Source organism: Oncorhynchus gorbuscha, linkage group LG22 (genome assembly GCF_021184085.1).
Source record: "Oncorhynchus gorbuscha isolate QuinsamMale2020 ecotype Even-year linkage group LG22, OgorEven_v1.0, whole genome shotgun sequence".
NCBI lineage: Eukaryota > Metazoa > Chordata > Actinopteri > Salmoniformes > Salmonidae > Oncorhynchus > Oncorhynchus gorbuscha.
Window position 1 is genome coordinate 8163796 of NC_060194.1, and position 18049 is coordinate 8181844.

General features: G+C 44.7%; 1 protein-coding gene across 1 annotated transcript in view; it reads left to right on the plus strand.

The window, feature by feature from the left end:
• Positions 1-18049, plus strand: part of LOC124009289 (KN motif and ankyrin repeat domain-containing protein 1-like) — a 41414-nt gene that overhangs the window by 13346 nt on the left and 10019 nt on the right. Inside the window, exons 2-6 of the mRNA XM_046320927.1 lie at positions 10166-10312; positions 10505-12121; positions 16493-16568; positions 16795-17160; positions 17609-17693. Coding sequence (XP_046176883.1) covers positions 10294-10312; positions 10505-12121; positions 16493-16568; positions 16795-17160; positions 17609-17693 — 2163 coding nt within the window. The 5' untranslated portion in view covers positions 10166-10293. The remainder of the gene's footprint in view (positions 1-10165; positions 10313-10504; positions 12122-16492; positions 16569-16794; positions 17161-17608; positions 17694-18049) is intronic.

Consider the following 18049-nt stretch of genomic DNA (forward strand, 5'->3'; position numbering starts at 1 on the left):
GCTCTAACTCCTCTAGCTCCACAATGAAATAGGGTGCAGGCCAGGCAGCAGGCTATTAGCCAGCCTGCCAGCATAGTGGAGTCTGCCACTAGCATAGTTAGTGTAGTCAGCTCAGCTATCACCATTGAGACCGTGTCTGTGCCTCGACCTGGGTTGGGCAAAACTAAACATGGCGGTGTTCGCCTTAGCAATCTCACTAGGATAAAGACCACCTCCATTCCTGTCATTACTGAAAGAGATCATGATACCTCACATCTCAAAATAGGGCTACTTAATGTTAGATCCCTTACTTCAAATGCAATTATAGTCAATGAACTAATCACTGATCATAATCTTGATGTGATTGGCCTGACTGAAACATGGCTTAAGCCTGAAGAATTTACTGTGTTAAATGAGGCCTCACCTCCTGGCTACACTAGTGACCATATCCCCCGTGCATCCCGCAAAGGCGGAGGTGTTGCTAACATTTACGATAGCAAATTTCAATTTACAAAAAAAAAAAATGACGTTTTCGTCTTTTGAGCTTCTAGTCATGAAATCTATGCAGCCTACTCAATCACTTTTTATAGCTACTGTTTACAGGCCTCCTGGGCCATATACAGCGTTTCTCACTGAGTTCCCTGAATTCCTATCAGACCTTGTAGTCATTGCAGATAATATTCTAATCTTTGGTGACTTTAATATTCACATGGAAAAGTCCACAGACCCACTCCAAAAGGCTTTTGGAGCCATCATCGACTCAGTGGGTTTTGTCCAACATGTCTCTGGACCCACTCACTCTCACAGTCATACGCTGGACCTAGTTTTGTCCCATGGAATAAATGTTGTGGATCTTAATGTTTTTCCTCATAATCCTGGACTATCAGACCACCATTTTATTACGTTTGCAATTGCAACAAATAATCTGCTCAGACCCCAACCAAGGAACATCAAAAGTCGTGCTATAAATTCACAGACAACACAAAGATTCCTTGATGCCCTTCCAGACTCCCTCTGCCTACCCAAGGACGCCAGAGGACAAAAATCCGTTAACCACCTAACTGAGGATCTCAATTTAACCTTGCGCAATACCCTAGATGCAGTTGCACCCCTAAAAACTAAAAAAATGTCTCATAAGAAACTAGCTCCATGGTACACAGAAAATACCCGAGCTCTGAAGCAAGCTTCCAGAAAATTGGAACGGAAATGGCGCCACACCAAACTGGAAGTCTTCCGACTAGCTTGGAAGGATGGTACCGTGCAGTACCGAAGAGCCCTTACTGCTGCTCGATCGTCTTATTTTTCTAACTTAATTGAGGAAAATAAGAACAATCCGAAATTCCTTTTGATACTGTGGCAAAGCTAACTAAAAAGCAGCATTCCCCAAGAGAGGATGACTTGCACTTTAGCAGTGATAAATTCATGAACTTCTTTGAGGAAAAGATTATGATTATTAGAAAGCAAATTACGGACTCCTCTTTAAACCTGCGTATTCCTCCAAACCTCAGTTGTCCTGAGTCTGCACAACTCTGCCAGGACCTAGGATCAAGAGAGACGCTCAAGTGTTTTAGTACTATATCTCTTGACACAATGATGAAAATAATCATGGCCTCTAAACCTTCAAGCTGTATACTGGACCCTATTCCAACTAAACTACTGAAAGAGCTGCTTCCTGTGCTTGGCCCTCCTATGTTGAACATAATAAACGGCTCTCTATCCACTGGATGTGTACCAAACTCACTAAAAGTGGCAGTAATAAAGCCTCTCTTGAAAAAGCCAAACCTTGACCCAGAAAATATAAAAAACTATCGGCCTATATCGAATCTTCCATTCCTCTCAAAGATTTTAGAGAAGGCTGTTGCGCAGCAACTCACTGCCTTCCTGAAGACAAACAATGTATACGAAATGCTTCAGTCTGGTTTTAGACCCCATCATAGCACTGAGACGGCACTTGTGAAGGTGGTAAATGACATTTTGATGGCATCGGACCGAGGCTCTGCATCTGTCCTCGTGCTCCTAGACCTTAGTGCTGCTTTTGATACCATCGATCACCACATTCTTTTGGAGAGATTGGAAACCCAAATTGGTCTACACGGACATGTTCTGGCCTGGTTTAGGTCTTATCTGTCGGAAAGATATCAGTTTGTCTCTGTGAATGGTTTGTCCTCTGACAAATCAACTGTACATTTCGGTGTTCCTCAAGGTTCTGTTTTAGGACCACTATTGTTTTCACTATATATTTTACCTCTTGGGGATGTTATTCGAAAACATAATGTAAACTTTCACTGCTATGCGGATGACACACAGCTGTACATTTCAATGAAACATGGTGAAGCACCAAAATTGCCCTCGCTAGAAGCATGTGTTTCAGACATAAGGAAGTGGATGGCTGCAAACTTTCTACTATTAAACTCGGACAAAACAGAGATGCTTGTTCTAGGTCCCAAGAAACAAAGAGATCTTCTGTTGAATCTGACAATTAATCTTAATGGTTGTACAGTCGTCTCAAATAAAACTGTGAAGGACCTCGGCGTTACTCTGGACCCTGATCTCTCTTTTGAAGAACATATCAAGACCATTTCGAGGACAGCTTTTTTCCATCTACGTAACATTGCAAAAATCAGAAACTTTCTGTCCAAAAATGATGCAGAAAAATTAATCCATGCTTTTGTCACTTCTAGGTTAGACTACTGCAATGCTCTATTTTCCGGCTACCCGGATAAAGCACTAAATAAACTTCAGTTAGTGCTAAATACGGCTGCTAGAATCCTGACTAGAACCAAAAAATTTGATCATATTACTCCAGTGCTAGCCTCTCTACACTGGCTTCCTGTCAAAGCAAGGGCTGATTTCAAGGTTTTACTGCTAACCTACAAAGCATTACATGGGCTTGCTCCTACCTACCTCTCTGATTTGGTCCTGCCGTACATACCTATACGTACGCTACGGTCACAAGACGCAGGCCTCCTAATTGTCCCTAGAATTTCTAAGCAAACAGCTGGAGGCAGGGCTTTCTCCTATAGAGCTCCATTTTTATGGAACGGTCTGCCTACCCATGTCAGAGACGCAAACTCGGTCTCAACCTTTAAGTCTTTACTGAAGACTCATCTCTTCAGTGGGTCATATGATTGAGTGTAGTCTGGCCCAGGAGTGGGAAGGTGAACGGAAAGGCTCTGGAGCAACGAACCGCCCTTGCTGTCTCTGCCTGGCCGGTTCCCCTTTTTCCACTGGGATTCTCTGCCTCTAACCCTGTTACGGGGGCTGAGTCACTGGCTTGCTGGGGCTCTCTCGTGCCGTCCCTGGGGGGATGGGGGTGGGTGATTCACTGTTGTGGTCGGCCTGTCTGGGTTCCCCCCCTTGGGTTGTACCGTGTCGGAGATCTTTGTGGGCTATACTCGGCCTTGTCTCAGGATGGTAAGTTGGTGGTTGAAGATTTCCCTCTAGTGGTGTGGGGGCTGTGCTTTGGGAAAGTGGGTGGGGTTATATCCTTCCTGTTTGGCCCTGTCCGGGGTGTCCTCGGATGGGGCCACAGTGTCTCCTGACCCCTCCTGTCTCAGCCTCCAGTATTTATGCTGCAGTAGTTTATGTGTCGGGGGCTAGGGTCAGTTTGTTTATCTGGAGTACTTCTCCTGTCCTATTCGGTGTCCTGTGTAAATCTAAGTGTGCGTTCTCTAATTCTCTCCTTCTCTCTTTCTTTCTCTCTCTCGGAGGACCTGAGCCCTAGAACCATGCCCCAGGACTACCTGACATGATGACTCCTTGCTGTCCCCAGTCCACCTGGCCATGCTGCTGCTCCAGTTTCAACTGGCCTGGGCCCTAGGACCATGTCCCAGGACTACCTGACATGAGGACTCCTTGCTGTCCCCAGTCCACCTGGCCATGCTCCTGCTCCAGTTTCAACTGTTCTGCCTTACTATTATTCAACCATGCTGGTCATTTATGAACATTTGAACATCTTGGCCACGTTCTGTTATAATCTCCACCCGGCACAGCCAGAAGAGGACTGGCCACCCCACATATGCTCTCTCTAATTCTCTCTTTCTTTCTCTCTCTCGGAGGACCTGAGCCCTAGGACCGTGCCCCAGGACTACCTGACATGATGGCTCCTTGCTGTCCCCAGTCCACCTGACTGTGCTGCTGCTCCAGTTTCAACTGTTCTGCCTTATTATTATTTGACCATGCTGGTCATTTATGAACATTTGAACATCTTGGTCATGTTCTGTTATAATCTCTACCCGGCACAGCCAGAAGAGGACTGGCCACCCCACATAGCCCGGTTCCTCTCTAGGTTTCTTCCTAGGTTTTGGCCTTTCTAGGGAGTTTTTCCTAGCCACCGTGCTTTTACACCTGCATTGTTTGCTGTTTGGGGTTTTAGGCTGGGTTTCTGTACAGCACTTTGAGATATCAGCTGATGTACGAAGGGCTATATAAATAAATTTGATTTGATTTGATTTGCTGAAGATAGTTACCAGTCTAGCAGTGACTCCCATAGCATTGATTGATTTGATTGAATAGATGGATACCAAATTGATCTACTCTTCCTTGCTAACATTAGCTAGCTTACGTTAGCTAAAGTCAGTTAACTTCTTGATTCACCCATCCCGTTAGCGGGATCATTTTCGTCAACATCTGCTAAATTGCAGAGAGCCAAATTCAAATTAAATAACTAAAAATATTACTTTTTTATGAAATCACAAGTGCAATATAACAAAACACAGCTTAGCTTGTTGTTAATCTACCTGGCATGTCAGATTTCAAAAAAGCTTTTAGGCGAAAGCAAACCAAGCGTTTATGTAAGGACATCTCTCTCAGCAAACAAAACATTAAACAGCTAGCAACAAAGTAGATTGGTCACGAAAGTCAGAAAAGCAATAAAATGAATCACTTACCTTTGATGATCTTTGGATGTTTGCACTCATGAGACTCCCAGTTACACAATAAATGTTACCTTTGTTCCATAAAGATTATTTTTATATCCAAAATACCTCCATTTGGTTGGCGCGTTATGTTCAGAAATCCACAGGCTCGAGCGGTCACAACGGGGCAGACGAAAATTCCAAATAGTATCTGTAAAGTTTGTGGAAACATGTCAAACGTTTTTATAATCAATCCTCAGGTTGTTTTTACAATATATAATCAATAATATTTCAACCAGACCGTAGCGTTTTCAATAGGAGAGAGAGAAAATGTCTGCTCCAAGCTGCTCGCGCATGCACAACGCTGCTGGCACCCAGCCATCCACTGACGCGATGTGATCTTTCTCGCTAATTATTCAGAATAAAAGCCGGAAACTATGTCTAAAGACTGTTCAGACCATGTGGAAGCCATAGGAAAATGAATCTGGTTGATATCCCTTTAAATGGAGGGAAGGTATGCAATGGAACAGGGAGCTTTCAAAATAGAAGGCACTTCCTCTTTGGATTTTCCTCAGGTTTTCGCATGCAATATCAGTTCTGTTATACTCACAGACAATATTTTGACAGTTTTTGAAAATGTAGAGTGTTTTCTGTCCTAATCTGACAATTATATGCATATTCTAGATTCTGGGCCTGAGAAGTAGGCAGTTTCATTTGGGTACATTTTTCATCCAAACATCAAAATACTGCCCCTACACTCAACAAGTTAAAGATAGAACGAACAAACAAACAAACATGTTTACTCTGCTGAAGATAGTTACCTGTCTAGCAGTGACTCCCATAGCATAGGCGAAATTGATTGACAGTGTGAATAAATATCTCAGGAAGATAGATTGTTGAAAGAAAACTCATTTTTGCGCTTGTTTGTATTTTAGGACAGCCAGGCACAGAACACCACACAAGCATGACAAACTTTACTGAATAACAAGTATTGTCCCAAAAAATGTGTTGTTCGTTCAATGTACACAGTCCCCTAGTCCGAATTTGCGGGCACACCCCGTCTACCTTGGTGGGCAGTATCTGCATTCGCTATGAATGCCGGACTTTGTGGTTCACTATTAGCAGACAAATACACAGGAAGTCAAAACTTCCCGATTCTACCAGTGAAATGTGACGTTTGTGACGTTTATGACAAAAACAGAATGTTGTTATATAGTAATGTCTATATGCCGTGGCAGAGCCAAAGTGAAATTCCCCTTTGAGGTCGCTATGTCACCCCCTTCTTTTGGGGAGAGCACTGGGGAGAGCACTTAACTGAATGTTAATTTCTCTACCATAAGCCTCCTTCAATGTTGTTTTAGATAATTTGTTAGTACGTCCACCCGGCCTCACAACCACAGATCACGTGTAACCACACCAGCCAAGGAACTCCACATCGGTCTTCTTCACCTGTGGGATCGTCTGAGACCAGCCAACCAGACAGCTGATGAAATTGTCTGTAATTAAGACTTTTTGTGGGGAAAAACTCATTCTGACACCCATTGCTCCAGCCCTGCCCACACCCCTGCCCAGTCATGTGAAATCCATAGATTAGGGCCTAATGAATGTATTTCAATTGACTGATTTCCTTATATGAACTGTAATTCAGTAAAATCATTGAAATTGTTGCACATTGTGTTTATTTTGGGACGTTAAACGGGTGTCCTGACTCTCTGAGGTCATTAAAGATCCCATGGCACTTATCGTAAGAGTAGGGGTGTTAACCCCGGTGTCCTGGCTAAATTCCCAATCTGGCCCTCAAACCATCACGGTCACCTAATAATCCCCAGTTTACAATTGGCTCAATCATCCCCCTCCTCTCCCCTGTAAATATTCCCCAGGTCGTTGCTGCAAATGAGAAAGTGTTCTCAGTCAACTTACCTGGTAAAATAACGGATGAATAAAAAATATTTTTGTCAGTATAGCTTTACACCACAGCGAAGGTTTTTACATGTAACTGCTAAAATAATGGAAACACTCAAGTAAATGAGGGCTACAAAGTATATTTAACGCATTGAATGCTTCAACACACTGAGTTAATTACGCAAATAACATCCAATCATGCTTGGGTCATGTTTAAAAATACTGGGAAGGTCGTTAGTTTGGCCAATATTTTGGCTACCATGGCTTTGAATGACAATGCCCCCATCCACAGGGCACGAGTGGTCACTGAATGGTTTGATGAACATGAAAACAATGTAAACCATATGCCATGGCCCTCTCAGTCACCACATCTCAACCCAATTGAACACTTATAGAAGATTCTGGAGCGGCGCCTGAGACAGCGTATTCCACCACCATCCACAAAACACCAAATTATGGAATTTCTCCTGGCAGAATTTTGTCGCAACCCTCCAATAGTGTTCTAGACACTCGTAGAATCTATGCCAAGGTGCATTGAAGCTGGTGGTGGCCCAATGCCACAAGCCACTTTATGTTGGTGTTTCCTGTATTTCGGTAGTTACCTGTACGTACAGTTTAAAATCTCAGAGGTTTGAGAGTGTTGCAGGGAACAATTCACTAACTCATAAGACAGGTTGTTTTGATTGACATTTCCAACAAGAAAAAGGGGCTTCCTCTCTTTCCTTCCTAACATGTCACTGTCTTTCCCTCCGGAAGATATTAGTGCTCTGTCAAAAGTCAACTTTGTACACGGATACACGTGTCCTATGCTGTACAGTGTACCCCCTGCTGCCACGGCTCCATGTCTTCAGACTAAATATCAGCGCTTGCGGGCAAGGCTTAGCTTAGTTAGGTGTTGAAAGACTTCTTTCATCTCTGTGAAAATGCCTGGCAGGACAATGTATCTATCATCTCTGTGTCTCTTATCGACCATCGCCCTGTCATTTTTTCACTTGTTTATATCGGGGCAATTGGTGCCAGCAGTGTGTAGCTAGGGGAATAGAACAAGTCACAGGTGGTGTGTGAATTTGTAAGTCGCTCTGGATAAGAGCGTCTGCTAAATGACTTAAATGTAATGTAAATGTAATGAATTGTTGTGGGTTACATGGCACATGTGCTTGTATTGTGTGTAACAAGAGCTGTATATGTCAATACATACCATCGACACAGGATATGTACTGTACTGTAGTATGCACATGTATGTGAGTGATCTTTGTGAATCTATGCTTAGTATGTATGGAGCATGTGTACAGTGTGTGTGTGTGTGTGTGTTACTGTGCTTATCAGGGTGTGTGTGTTGGGCTACTTTTCCAGCGGAGCTGTTCAGTCAGTGTTATTTCTCTCTTCTGTTTACTGCATAGCTGACATTGTTTGGGTCTGTGGCTGCGTGCGGCTGTCACTGTGGTCCCCCAAGAGGCCAGAGAGTCTAGCAATCACTGAGCCTGGTGGTCAGGAGCGAGAGGGAGGGGGTTAGGGTTTGAGAGGGGGAGATGGGGGAGGATAGACAGAGAGAGGGTGGGGGTTAGGGTTTGAGAGGGGGGATGGGGGAGGCCAGACAGAGAGAGGGTGGGGTTAGGGTTTGAGAGGGGGGATGGGGGAGTACAGACACAGAGAGAGGGTGGGGGTTAGGGTTTGAGAGGGGAGATGGGGGAGGACAGACAGAGAGAGGGTGGAGGTTAAGGGTTTGAGAGGGGGAGGACAGACAGAGGGGGAGGGGTTTGAGAGGGGAGATGGGGGAGGACAGACAGACAGAGAGAGGGTGTGGGTTAGGGTTTGAGAGGGGGAGATCGGAAGGACAAACAGAGAGAGGGTGGGGGTTAGGGTTTGAGAGGGGGAGATGGGGGAGGACAGACAGAGAGAGGGTGGGGGTTACAGTTTGAGAGAGGAGATGGGGGAGGACAGACAGAGAGAGGGTAGGGGTTAGGGTTTGAGAGGGGAGTCTGCTAAATGACTTAAATGTAAATGTAATGTAAATGGGAGATGGGGGAGGACTGACATAGAGAGGGTGGGGTTAGGGTTTGAGAGGGGAGATGGGGGAGGACAGACAGAGAGAGGGTGGGGGTTACGGTTTGAGAGGGGAGATGGGGGAGGACAGACAGAGAGAGGGTGGGGGTTAGGGTTTGAGAGGGGGAGGACAGACAGAGAGAGGGAGGGAGGAAGGGGAAGCTTAGGAAGAGAGTAAAAGAAGAGCGAGAGGGATATATATGGATGGTCAGGAAAGAGAAAAAGTCAAATAAGAGATGGGGAGAGATGAGGCAAGAGGGTAGGATAAGGAGGGAGAAGGTAGAATAAGGAGGAAGACGGTTAGGATAAGGAGGGAGACGTGTAGGATAATGAGGGAGAAGGTTGGATAAGGAGGGAGAAGGTAGAATAAGGAAAGATAGTGAAAGAGGAGAAGAGAGGGGACAAAGTAAGAGGAGAGAAATATATGAGAAGAGAGAGAAAAACTTGAGAGAAAGCACTGGGAGAAAAGTGGGAGGCCAAAGAGAGTAGAAGAGAAATGAGTCAGAACAATGGCTGTCTGTATTTATTTTTATATGTAGGAGTGTATTCCATGGCTACTGGTCTCAACAGTCTCGGAGTTATTTTGAGATCTGTATTTGGAATAAGGGCTATAATCAAGAGAACATCAGGTCTACCGCTGTTGTATGCAAGCCGGGAGGGTTCACTCTGATGTGTGAGTGAGAGAGAAAGAGAAATAATATATGAATGAGATGAAAGTGAAGGCTAGTGCCACAAGTTCATAATAAGCTGTCTACTCGAAACCCGATGGCGAACCTGAGCACAAGTCTACCAGTAGGGCCATAATGCAATAATGATGTATTGGAAGGTCACAGAAGGTTATGTAATAACTACATTTGTAATTAGCAATTATTGTGTGTAATTTCCATAACTTAAATATACCACGGCTAAGGGCTGTTCATCGGCATGACGCAAAGTGGTATATTGGCCATATACTCAAACTCCCAAGGTGCCTTATTGCTATTATAAATCGGTTACCAACATAACTAGAACAGTAAACAAGTATTTTTGTGTCATACCCATGGTACACTGCCTGATATACAAACGGCTGGAATGCTGCTACAGCCAATCAGCATCCAGCACCTGAACTACCCAGTTAATAATATCCATTTAATCATGGATACCTTTTTTTCTAAAGACCTGCACACTGCTCTCACCAGTATAATTTGAATTCAGTTTAAACTGCAAGTCTTTCTTTTCTTTAAAGAGTTCTAGTTATTCTGACTCAGATGTGATCTTAGATGTGATCTCCCTATTTTGAATCATGGAGAAATTAATTGTGGCTAACATGCTTAAGGTACAAAAATGACTTTTTTGATCAGCAATTTCTCACCTCTTCCTTTGTCCCGCTTTCACTCTCTTGCCAGGCAATCACCTGATTTACACCACAAGAACAGAGTCACAACACCTGTAGAAGTTGGCAAGAGGGAAGACACACTCAGACTACCAACCAGATAATGTGCCAACAAACAATGCTCACAGCTGAAGCCTGCAAATGATGGACAAGCAAAATGGTAACAGCCTTTAAAAACATATGAAATGTATCAACAAAAATTGTCAATGTTTTTTTTATTGTTGGTTATCTATAACTGTACGTTATATTTTCCCCAAAATATATGGTTTATGGTATGATTCACATACTATAGTGCTTATTATGTGTCAATACTATGGCAACAAGTATTGAAACACTGCTATTACTCTTTTAGGAAATGGGCCCAAAGCCCCAGAGAATAAGGGGAAACCTCCTCTGTACTCGGTGGAGACGCCCTATGGCTTCCACCTGGACCTGGACTTCCTCAAGTACGTTGACGACATCGAGAAGGGCCACACCATAAAGAGGGTCCCCATCCAGCGTCGGAGCAGGGGGCAGAGGCCCAACACACTCCCCAGACACCTCAACCTCTCTGGGCTTGGCTATCGGCCTACCCCCTGGGGCTCCACTGGAGCTCTGGCCCCCAGGTCTCGCCTAGCCGACCCCCACTATGGCTCCTGGGCTTATGATGGCAGGTCGTCAGCCTCCTCTGGAAGGTATAAGTCTGTGGCTGAGATGGAGGCCAGTATCCGAGCCTTTGATGAGCAGCCCTTGGGGGAGCACATCAGGCCAAATCTCCTGCGGGCCTCCAGCCTACCTCTCACCGTTCTGCTGAGGAAAGATTCCGAGTCAACTGAAAACCCGGCTAGTCTCCGAAGCTCCAGAGACCGTCTCGGAGGAAGGGACATGTCCACAGAAGACAGCTTCTACTCCCTGGACTGCTCATCCGACTTTCGGTCAAACCAGGACTTTTCTGGAACCCTCCGCCGCCTCACCGAAGCCCTGGAGCGCGTTGGCGAGCTGGAGGAGGAGGTCCGGGTAATCCCGGAGCTCAAGGCACAGATCTGCATCCTGCAGGAGGAGAGGGAAAGGTTCCGTCTCGGACTGAATCCCCGACCCAGATCCCAAACCCTGGTCAACGGGGCCAAAAACCCCTCTTATGCGACCTCTGATCTCAAAAGACCCAGGAAAGAAAGTCATCTCTTCACCCACAACAACGATGTCACCGATGATGACTCTAACCAGACACACGAATGGAGGACGAGCACAGACCTAGACGAGCTTCTTACAGTGACATCCCTGCAAGCCAAAGTGGCCATGCTGGAGCAAAGGCTTCATGAGAGCAGCTTGGACCTCCAGAACGCCACCTTGCTGCTGAGAGAACAGCAGGAGGAGGGCCGGAGGAAGGAATTGAGGATGAAGCAGCTCACCAGAAACACTGAGGGCTGGGTAAGAGCGGAGAGAGTGCCAGTGGACCAAGATGATGAAGAGACCGATAATAATTCTAGGTGGTCTTTAGCAGGTGCGCATGGTGCGTCCAGTCGAGAAATGTTTAATGAAGGAGAATCTTTGTCGACCAATGCAGTGGCCATCGGAAGAAATAGACAAAACTCTGGCACTCAGATCGAGGGCCTTGGAGATCATCACATTTGGGTTTCAGCTAGCTCTTCCATGATGGAGGCCCAAGCTGGTCAACACAATTCAGAAATGGTGCTCCATCGCTTTGACAGAGAACCAGGCCTGGGAGTAACCACGGAGCACATGCCGCAGAAAGAAGCCTCCCCAGGTGGCATGGAGCAACCTGTGGCAGCCCTCCACGTGAAGAGGATCCAGGTTCTCCTGGAACAGCAGTGGGGGTGTCTGTGTCGGGGGACAGCAACAGAGGGGGGCAAGGCCCTGGAGCACCCAGACCCCAAGGTCAATTCGCTACAGGAGGAGATGATGAGTCTGGTTCATACTCTTTCCTCTTACTACAACAATGGATCCAGTGACGGAGAGGCTTTTCAAGGAGGTATGGTTTATCGTCACAGAACTTTGGGTTGATTTCCAGAACGAGCATGCTCAATGGAGAATCTCCATTGAAAGTGCGTTCTAGTCCAGGAAAAGCCTGGACAATAATGTACAGTCTACATTAACCATGTTTCCATCCACAGTTTTTATGCGAGTAAAATCATATCGCACTAACAACAAAAATCACGACCGAAAATCACGATCATGATGGAAACAGTAAGTTTTGTCACAGAAATGTAAATGCCGACAGATCATTTCTTCATTCGACATGGTGGGATCTTTTTGTGTCGGTAAAATCAATTATGCGAGAAATGCCGTTGGAAACGCCTTTATGTGCAATGTGTGAGGTCCCCAACTACGAAGCAGGAAACCATTCAGTTTATTAGGCTACAGAGGAAATTAAATAACGTATGATGATCTTGATGCTCCTTTCCAATAAATATCTAGGTTCTTATTCTATCTAGTGACATGATAGATGCTTGACTGCCGTTTGACAAAAACAAATATTAGGCTATGATACTCTGATCATGTATACTAGGCTACCCGCACAGACTAGCTGTTGGCTAGACCGCACGTGCCAAGACCATAGTAGGGTATAGTTGAAAATGTTATGGAAACATGAAAACGTAAGTGAAAAAACAAACAATTGTGTGTGTATCACGTCATCACGCAATTATTTTTTATCCACAACAAGTCCGTTTGTTGGAAACTTTGCATACTTTCTTTACGCATATGAAAAAAATATATATTCGCAAGAAAATCTGTCGCCATTTGGATGGAAACCTAGTTACTGGCGCTCAGATTTTTTTCCCAATGTTTATTTTATAGTACAGGGCTCTTTTCTGTCTTTCATAAGTTATTAGATATATATATTCCGACTCATTGGAATGAGTCTAACTGTAACACAATCCATTCCCAGTGTTTTTGTTTTACTCCAATCACGTCATGTCAGCACATTTCACTCATAGCTTTGAGCTATTTCTCCATCTATCCTGAAAGACCAGGTCCGATATGCGAGTGAATGGCGGAAATTCACTGTGCGCAAATTCCATTGCCAATTTAAAAGAGACCACTTTCAGACAACTTTATTTTCCTTTCTCAAATTGAGACCCACAATTTGCTATGCAGTGTAAATTGATGGTTGTAGTTAGTCTGGCTTTATGCATGATAGTTGTTTTTTATTGATGACTGTAACTCTTCCTTACTGTTTGTACTTAAGGATTTTCATTTTTTGCCATACTGGAATGCCCTGACTCAGTCCTAGGAGACTGGACCAGCACCAGTACTTCCCATTTCTTCCTTTCTTCTAAAATGAGAGCAGTTTGTCATAATTACAGGGAAACTATTTCGTTCTCATGCAAAGAACAATTCGAAGCTGCTATGGAAAGAACTCACCAGACCCATTTGTTTCATTAAAGCAGGGAAATGAACCGAAATGCAGTTTATATATAGTTATCATCCAACCTGAAGAAAAAAAACCTCCACTCAAAAACTATTTTTCAAAAGATGAAACAACTAATACCAACAGATAGTTTTTGACTAGAGTTTCACTTGAATTGATCGTTATCAATGCCTCCCATTGTGATTAGGCTACCAACCATGTAAAATGGAGTATGTCAAATCAAATCAAATTTTATTTGTCACATACACATGGTTAGCAGATGTTAATGCGAGTGTAGCGAAATGCTTGTGCTTCTAGTTCCGACAATGCAGTGATAACCAACAAGTAATCTAACTAACAATTCCAAAACTACTGTCTTATACACAGTGTAAGGGGATAAGGAACATGTACATAAGGATATATGAATGAGTGATGGTACAGAGCAGCATACAGTAGATGGTATCGAGTACAGTATATACATATGAGATGAGTGTGTAGACAAAGTAAACAAAGTGGCATAGTTAAAGTGGCTAGTGATACATGTGTTACATAAGGATGCAGTCGATGATGTAGAGTACAGTATATACATATGCATATGAGATTAATAATGTAGGGTAAGTAACATTATATAAGGTAGCATTGTTTAAAGTGGCTAGTGATATATTTACATAATTTCCCATCAATTCCCATTATTAAAATGGCTGGAGTTGGATCAGTGTCAATGACAGTGTGTTGGCAGCAGCCACTCAGTGTTAGTGGTGGCTGTTTAACAGTCTGATGGCCTTGAGATAGAAGCTGTTTTTCAGTCTCTCGGTCCCAGCTTTGATGCACCTGTACTGACCTCGCCTTCTGGATGATAGCGGGGTGAACAGGCAGTGGTTCGGGTGGTTGATGTCCTTGATGATCTTTATGGCCTTCCTGTAACAACGGGTGGTGTAGGTGTCCTGGAGGGCAGGTAGTTTGCCCCCGGTGATGCGTTGTGCAGTCCTCACTACCCTCTGGAGAGCCTTACGGTTGAGGGCGGAGCAGTTGCCGTACCAGGCGGTAATACAGCCCGCCAGGATGCTCTCGATTGTGCATCTGTAGAAGTTTGTGAGTGCTTTTGGTGACAAGCCGAATTTCTTCAGCCTCCTGAGGTTGAATAGGCGCTGCTGCGCCTTCTTCACGACGCTGTCAGTGTGAGTGGACCAATTCAGTTTGTCTGTGATGTGTATGCCGAGGAACTTAAAACTAGCTACCCTCTCCACTACTGTTCCATCGATGTGGATAGGGGGTGTTCCCTCTGCTGTTTCCTGAAGTCCACAATCATCTCCTTAGTTTTGTTGACGTTGAGTGTGAGGTTATTTTCCTGACACCACACTCCGAGGGCCCTCACCTCCTCCCTGTAGGCCGTCTCGTCGTTGTTGGTAATCAAGCCTACCACTGTTGTGTCGTCCGCAAACTTGATGATTGAGTTGGAGCGTGCGTGGCCACGCAGTCGTGGGTGAACAGGGAGTACAGGAGAGGGCTCAGAACGCACCCTTGTGGGGCCCCGTGTTGAGGATCAGCGGGGAGGAGATGTTGTTGCCTACCCTCACCACCTGGGGGCGGCCCGTCAGGAAGTCCAGTACCCAGTTGCACAGGGCGGGGTTGAGACCCAGGGTCTCGAGCTTGATGACGAGCTTGGAGGGTACTATGGTGTTGAATGCCGAGCTGTAGTCGATGAACAGCATTCTCACATAGGTATTCCTCTTGTCCAGGTGGGTTAGGGCAGTGTGCAGTGTGGTTGAGATTGCATCGTCTGTGGACCTATTTGGGCGGTAAGCAAATTGGAGTGGGTCTAGGGTGTCAGGTAGGGTGGAGGTGATATGGTCCTTGACTAGTCTCTCAAAGCACTTCATGATGACGGAAGTGAGTGCTACGGGGCGGTAGTCGTTTAGCTCAGTTACCTTAGCTTTCTTGGGAACAGGAACAATGGTGGCCCTCTTGAAGCATGTGGGAACAGCAGACTGGTATAGGGATTGATTGAATATGTCCGTAAACACACCGGCCAGCTGGTCTGCGCATGCTCTGAGGGCGTGGCTGGGGATGCCGTCTGGGCCTGCAGCCTTGCGAGGTTAACACGTTTAAATGTCTTACTCACCTCGGCTGCAGTGAAGGAGAGACCGCATGTTTCCGTTGCAGGCCGTGTCAGTGGCACTGTATTGTCCTCAAAGCGGGCAAAAAAGTTATTTAGTCTGCCTGGGAGCAAGACATCCTGGTCCGTGACTGGGCTGGATTTCATCTTGTAGTCCGTGATTGACTGTAGACCCTGCCACATGCCTCTTGTGTCTGAGCCATTGAATTGAGATTCCACTTTGTCTCTGTACTGACGCTTAGCTTGTTTAATAGCCTTACGGAGGGAATAGCTGCACTGTTTGTATTCAGTCATGTTGCCAGACACCTTGCCCTGATTAAAAGCAGTGGTTCGCGCTTTCAGTTTCACGCGAATGCTGCCATCAATCCACGGTTTCTGGTTAGGGAATGTTTTTATCGTTGCTATGGGAACGACATCTTCGACGCACGTTCTAATGAACTCGCACACCGAATCAGCGTATTCGTCAATATTCCCATCTGACGCAATACGAAACATGTCCCAGTCCACGTGATGGAAGCAGTCTTGGAGTGTAGAGTCAGCTTGGTCTGACCAGCGTTGGACAGACCTCAGTGTGGGAGCCTCTTGTTTTAATTTCTGCCTGTAGGCAGGGATCAGCAAAATGGAGTCTACAGACTTTCTATCTCATTGTCTATGTCTTGTCTATTGTCTTGTTGGCCTCCTCATCGTCCTCTTATACTGGGGTTGGTCCCACTTAGCAAAGCATCTACAATTCTGTAGCTTTTTTATAAAGGGTTCATTTAGCCTTCAGTTGTGGTTGTTGTGGTTGTTCAGCTGTTTTTGTATTCAAAGTGGGAGCGTGTGATTTAACAGCTCCGGCCTTAAAATACAATCGTCCTCGTCTTTTTCTCTCTTAGCCCCGAAATCTATCATGAGGAGAAATGGCGGTGCTCAGATGTCTAGGAACCTCCACTTTACGGGTGTGAACAGCGGGTAAGACACAAGGCTCCTGCTGTTTATCGTTGACAAATAACTAACTTGAGCATCCGCCCTTTGAATTTATGACCAACTTATGGCTAACCCTGTGCAGCAACACTCATTTTGTACTGTCTGCGTTCAGCTACAGTATAAAAACCATCATGATGGCTATAATGGGCAAAGCACATTGGTTCATAATGACACTGTAGTGTCTGAATATTTTTTTTACATATGTGTTTAGCTTTGAAACAACACCAAATGAGGATTTGGACAGTAAGAGCCATGAGAATGTGGACATCTCCGACCTACAGCAACAGCCAGAAGGACAACTCCACCCTGGGGAGATGGTAGAGAAACCTGCAGAACACGGTGGTTCCAACCATGGAGACCAGAAAGAGGGAGACCCAAGTCGAGAGATGATGGAAGGAACCGATCCAATGGACCAGACTACTCAATATGATGTACAACCAGACTCACATACAGATAGTGGTGAAAATCTGAAAGCTGGAGAACCAGAAAAACAGGCCAAGATAGACACCAACAAAGAGGAACCTATGGAGGCAGAACCAGACCCAAACAGAGATTCCAAACATGAACTGAAAGACAGGTGAAGAGAACTGAAAATATATTTATATATTATTTTGTTCATGAATTATACAATTTGAGGATTTGCCAGTTTAAAAAAAATTGTACCTTTATTTAACTAGGCAAGTCAGTTAAGAACAAATTCTTATATTCAATGACGGCCTAGGAACAGTGGGTTAACTGCCTGTTCAGGGGCAGAACAACAGATTTGTACCTTGTCAGCTCGGGGGTTTGAACTTGCAACCTCCAGTTACTAGTCCAACGCTCTAACCACTAGGCTACCCTGCAGCCCCAGTTAACATTTGGGCATATTTATTGAGCAATTGTCATATTTTGAAGAGTGACCATTTTTTTTCTTCAGACTATGTAAAAAAAACGCAATATTTATTATAATTTATTGAGGTTAGTGAGAGTATATGAATATTGCTGGCAATCCAACTCATGGGACTAATGATTGTCTTTCCTCATAGGGACACTGTAGATGGAGAGTTCATAGCAGCGTGTAATTTCCTCAAAGATCACATGGACAACATGGATAACCCCAATGATGAAATGGTACGCATGGTACAGCAATACACTTAAACATAGGCACAACTAATTACACAAGTGTTATTCGAAAGCTTCTGTGAATATCTGTTAAGGTAGACGAGGCACGACCGAACGGTGTCTTAAAAGGTGAGCACAATTTGTCCGCATCCCTTTTCATTTCTTGAACGGAAGAGGATAGTTATGCACCTCCATTCTTTCTCTTATTTCACCTATATTTAACCAGATAAGTCAATTGAGAACCAATTCTCATTTACAATAGTGACCTGGCCAAGAGGCAATAACATCGCAACAGGGAACAGGACAACACAAAATAACACAACGAATAAATAAAACCACAGTATACCGAGGAAAGGTAAGACATA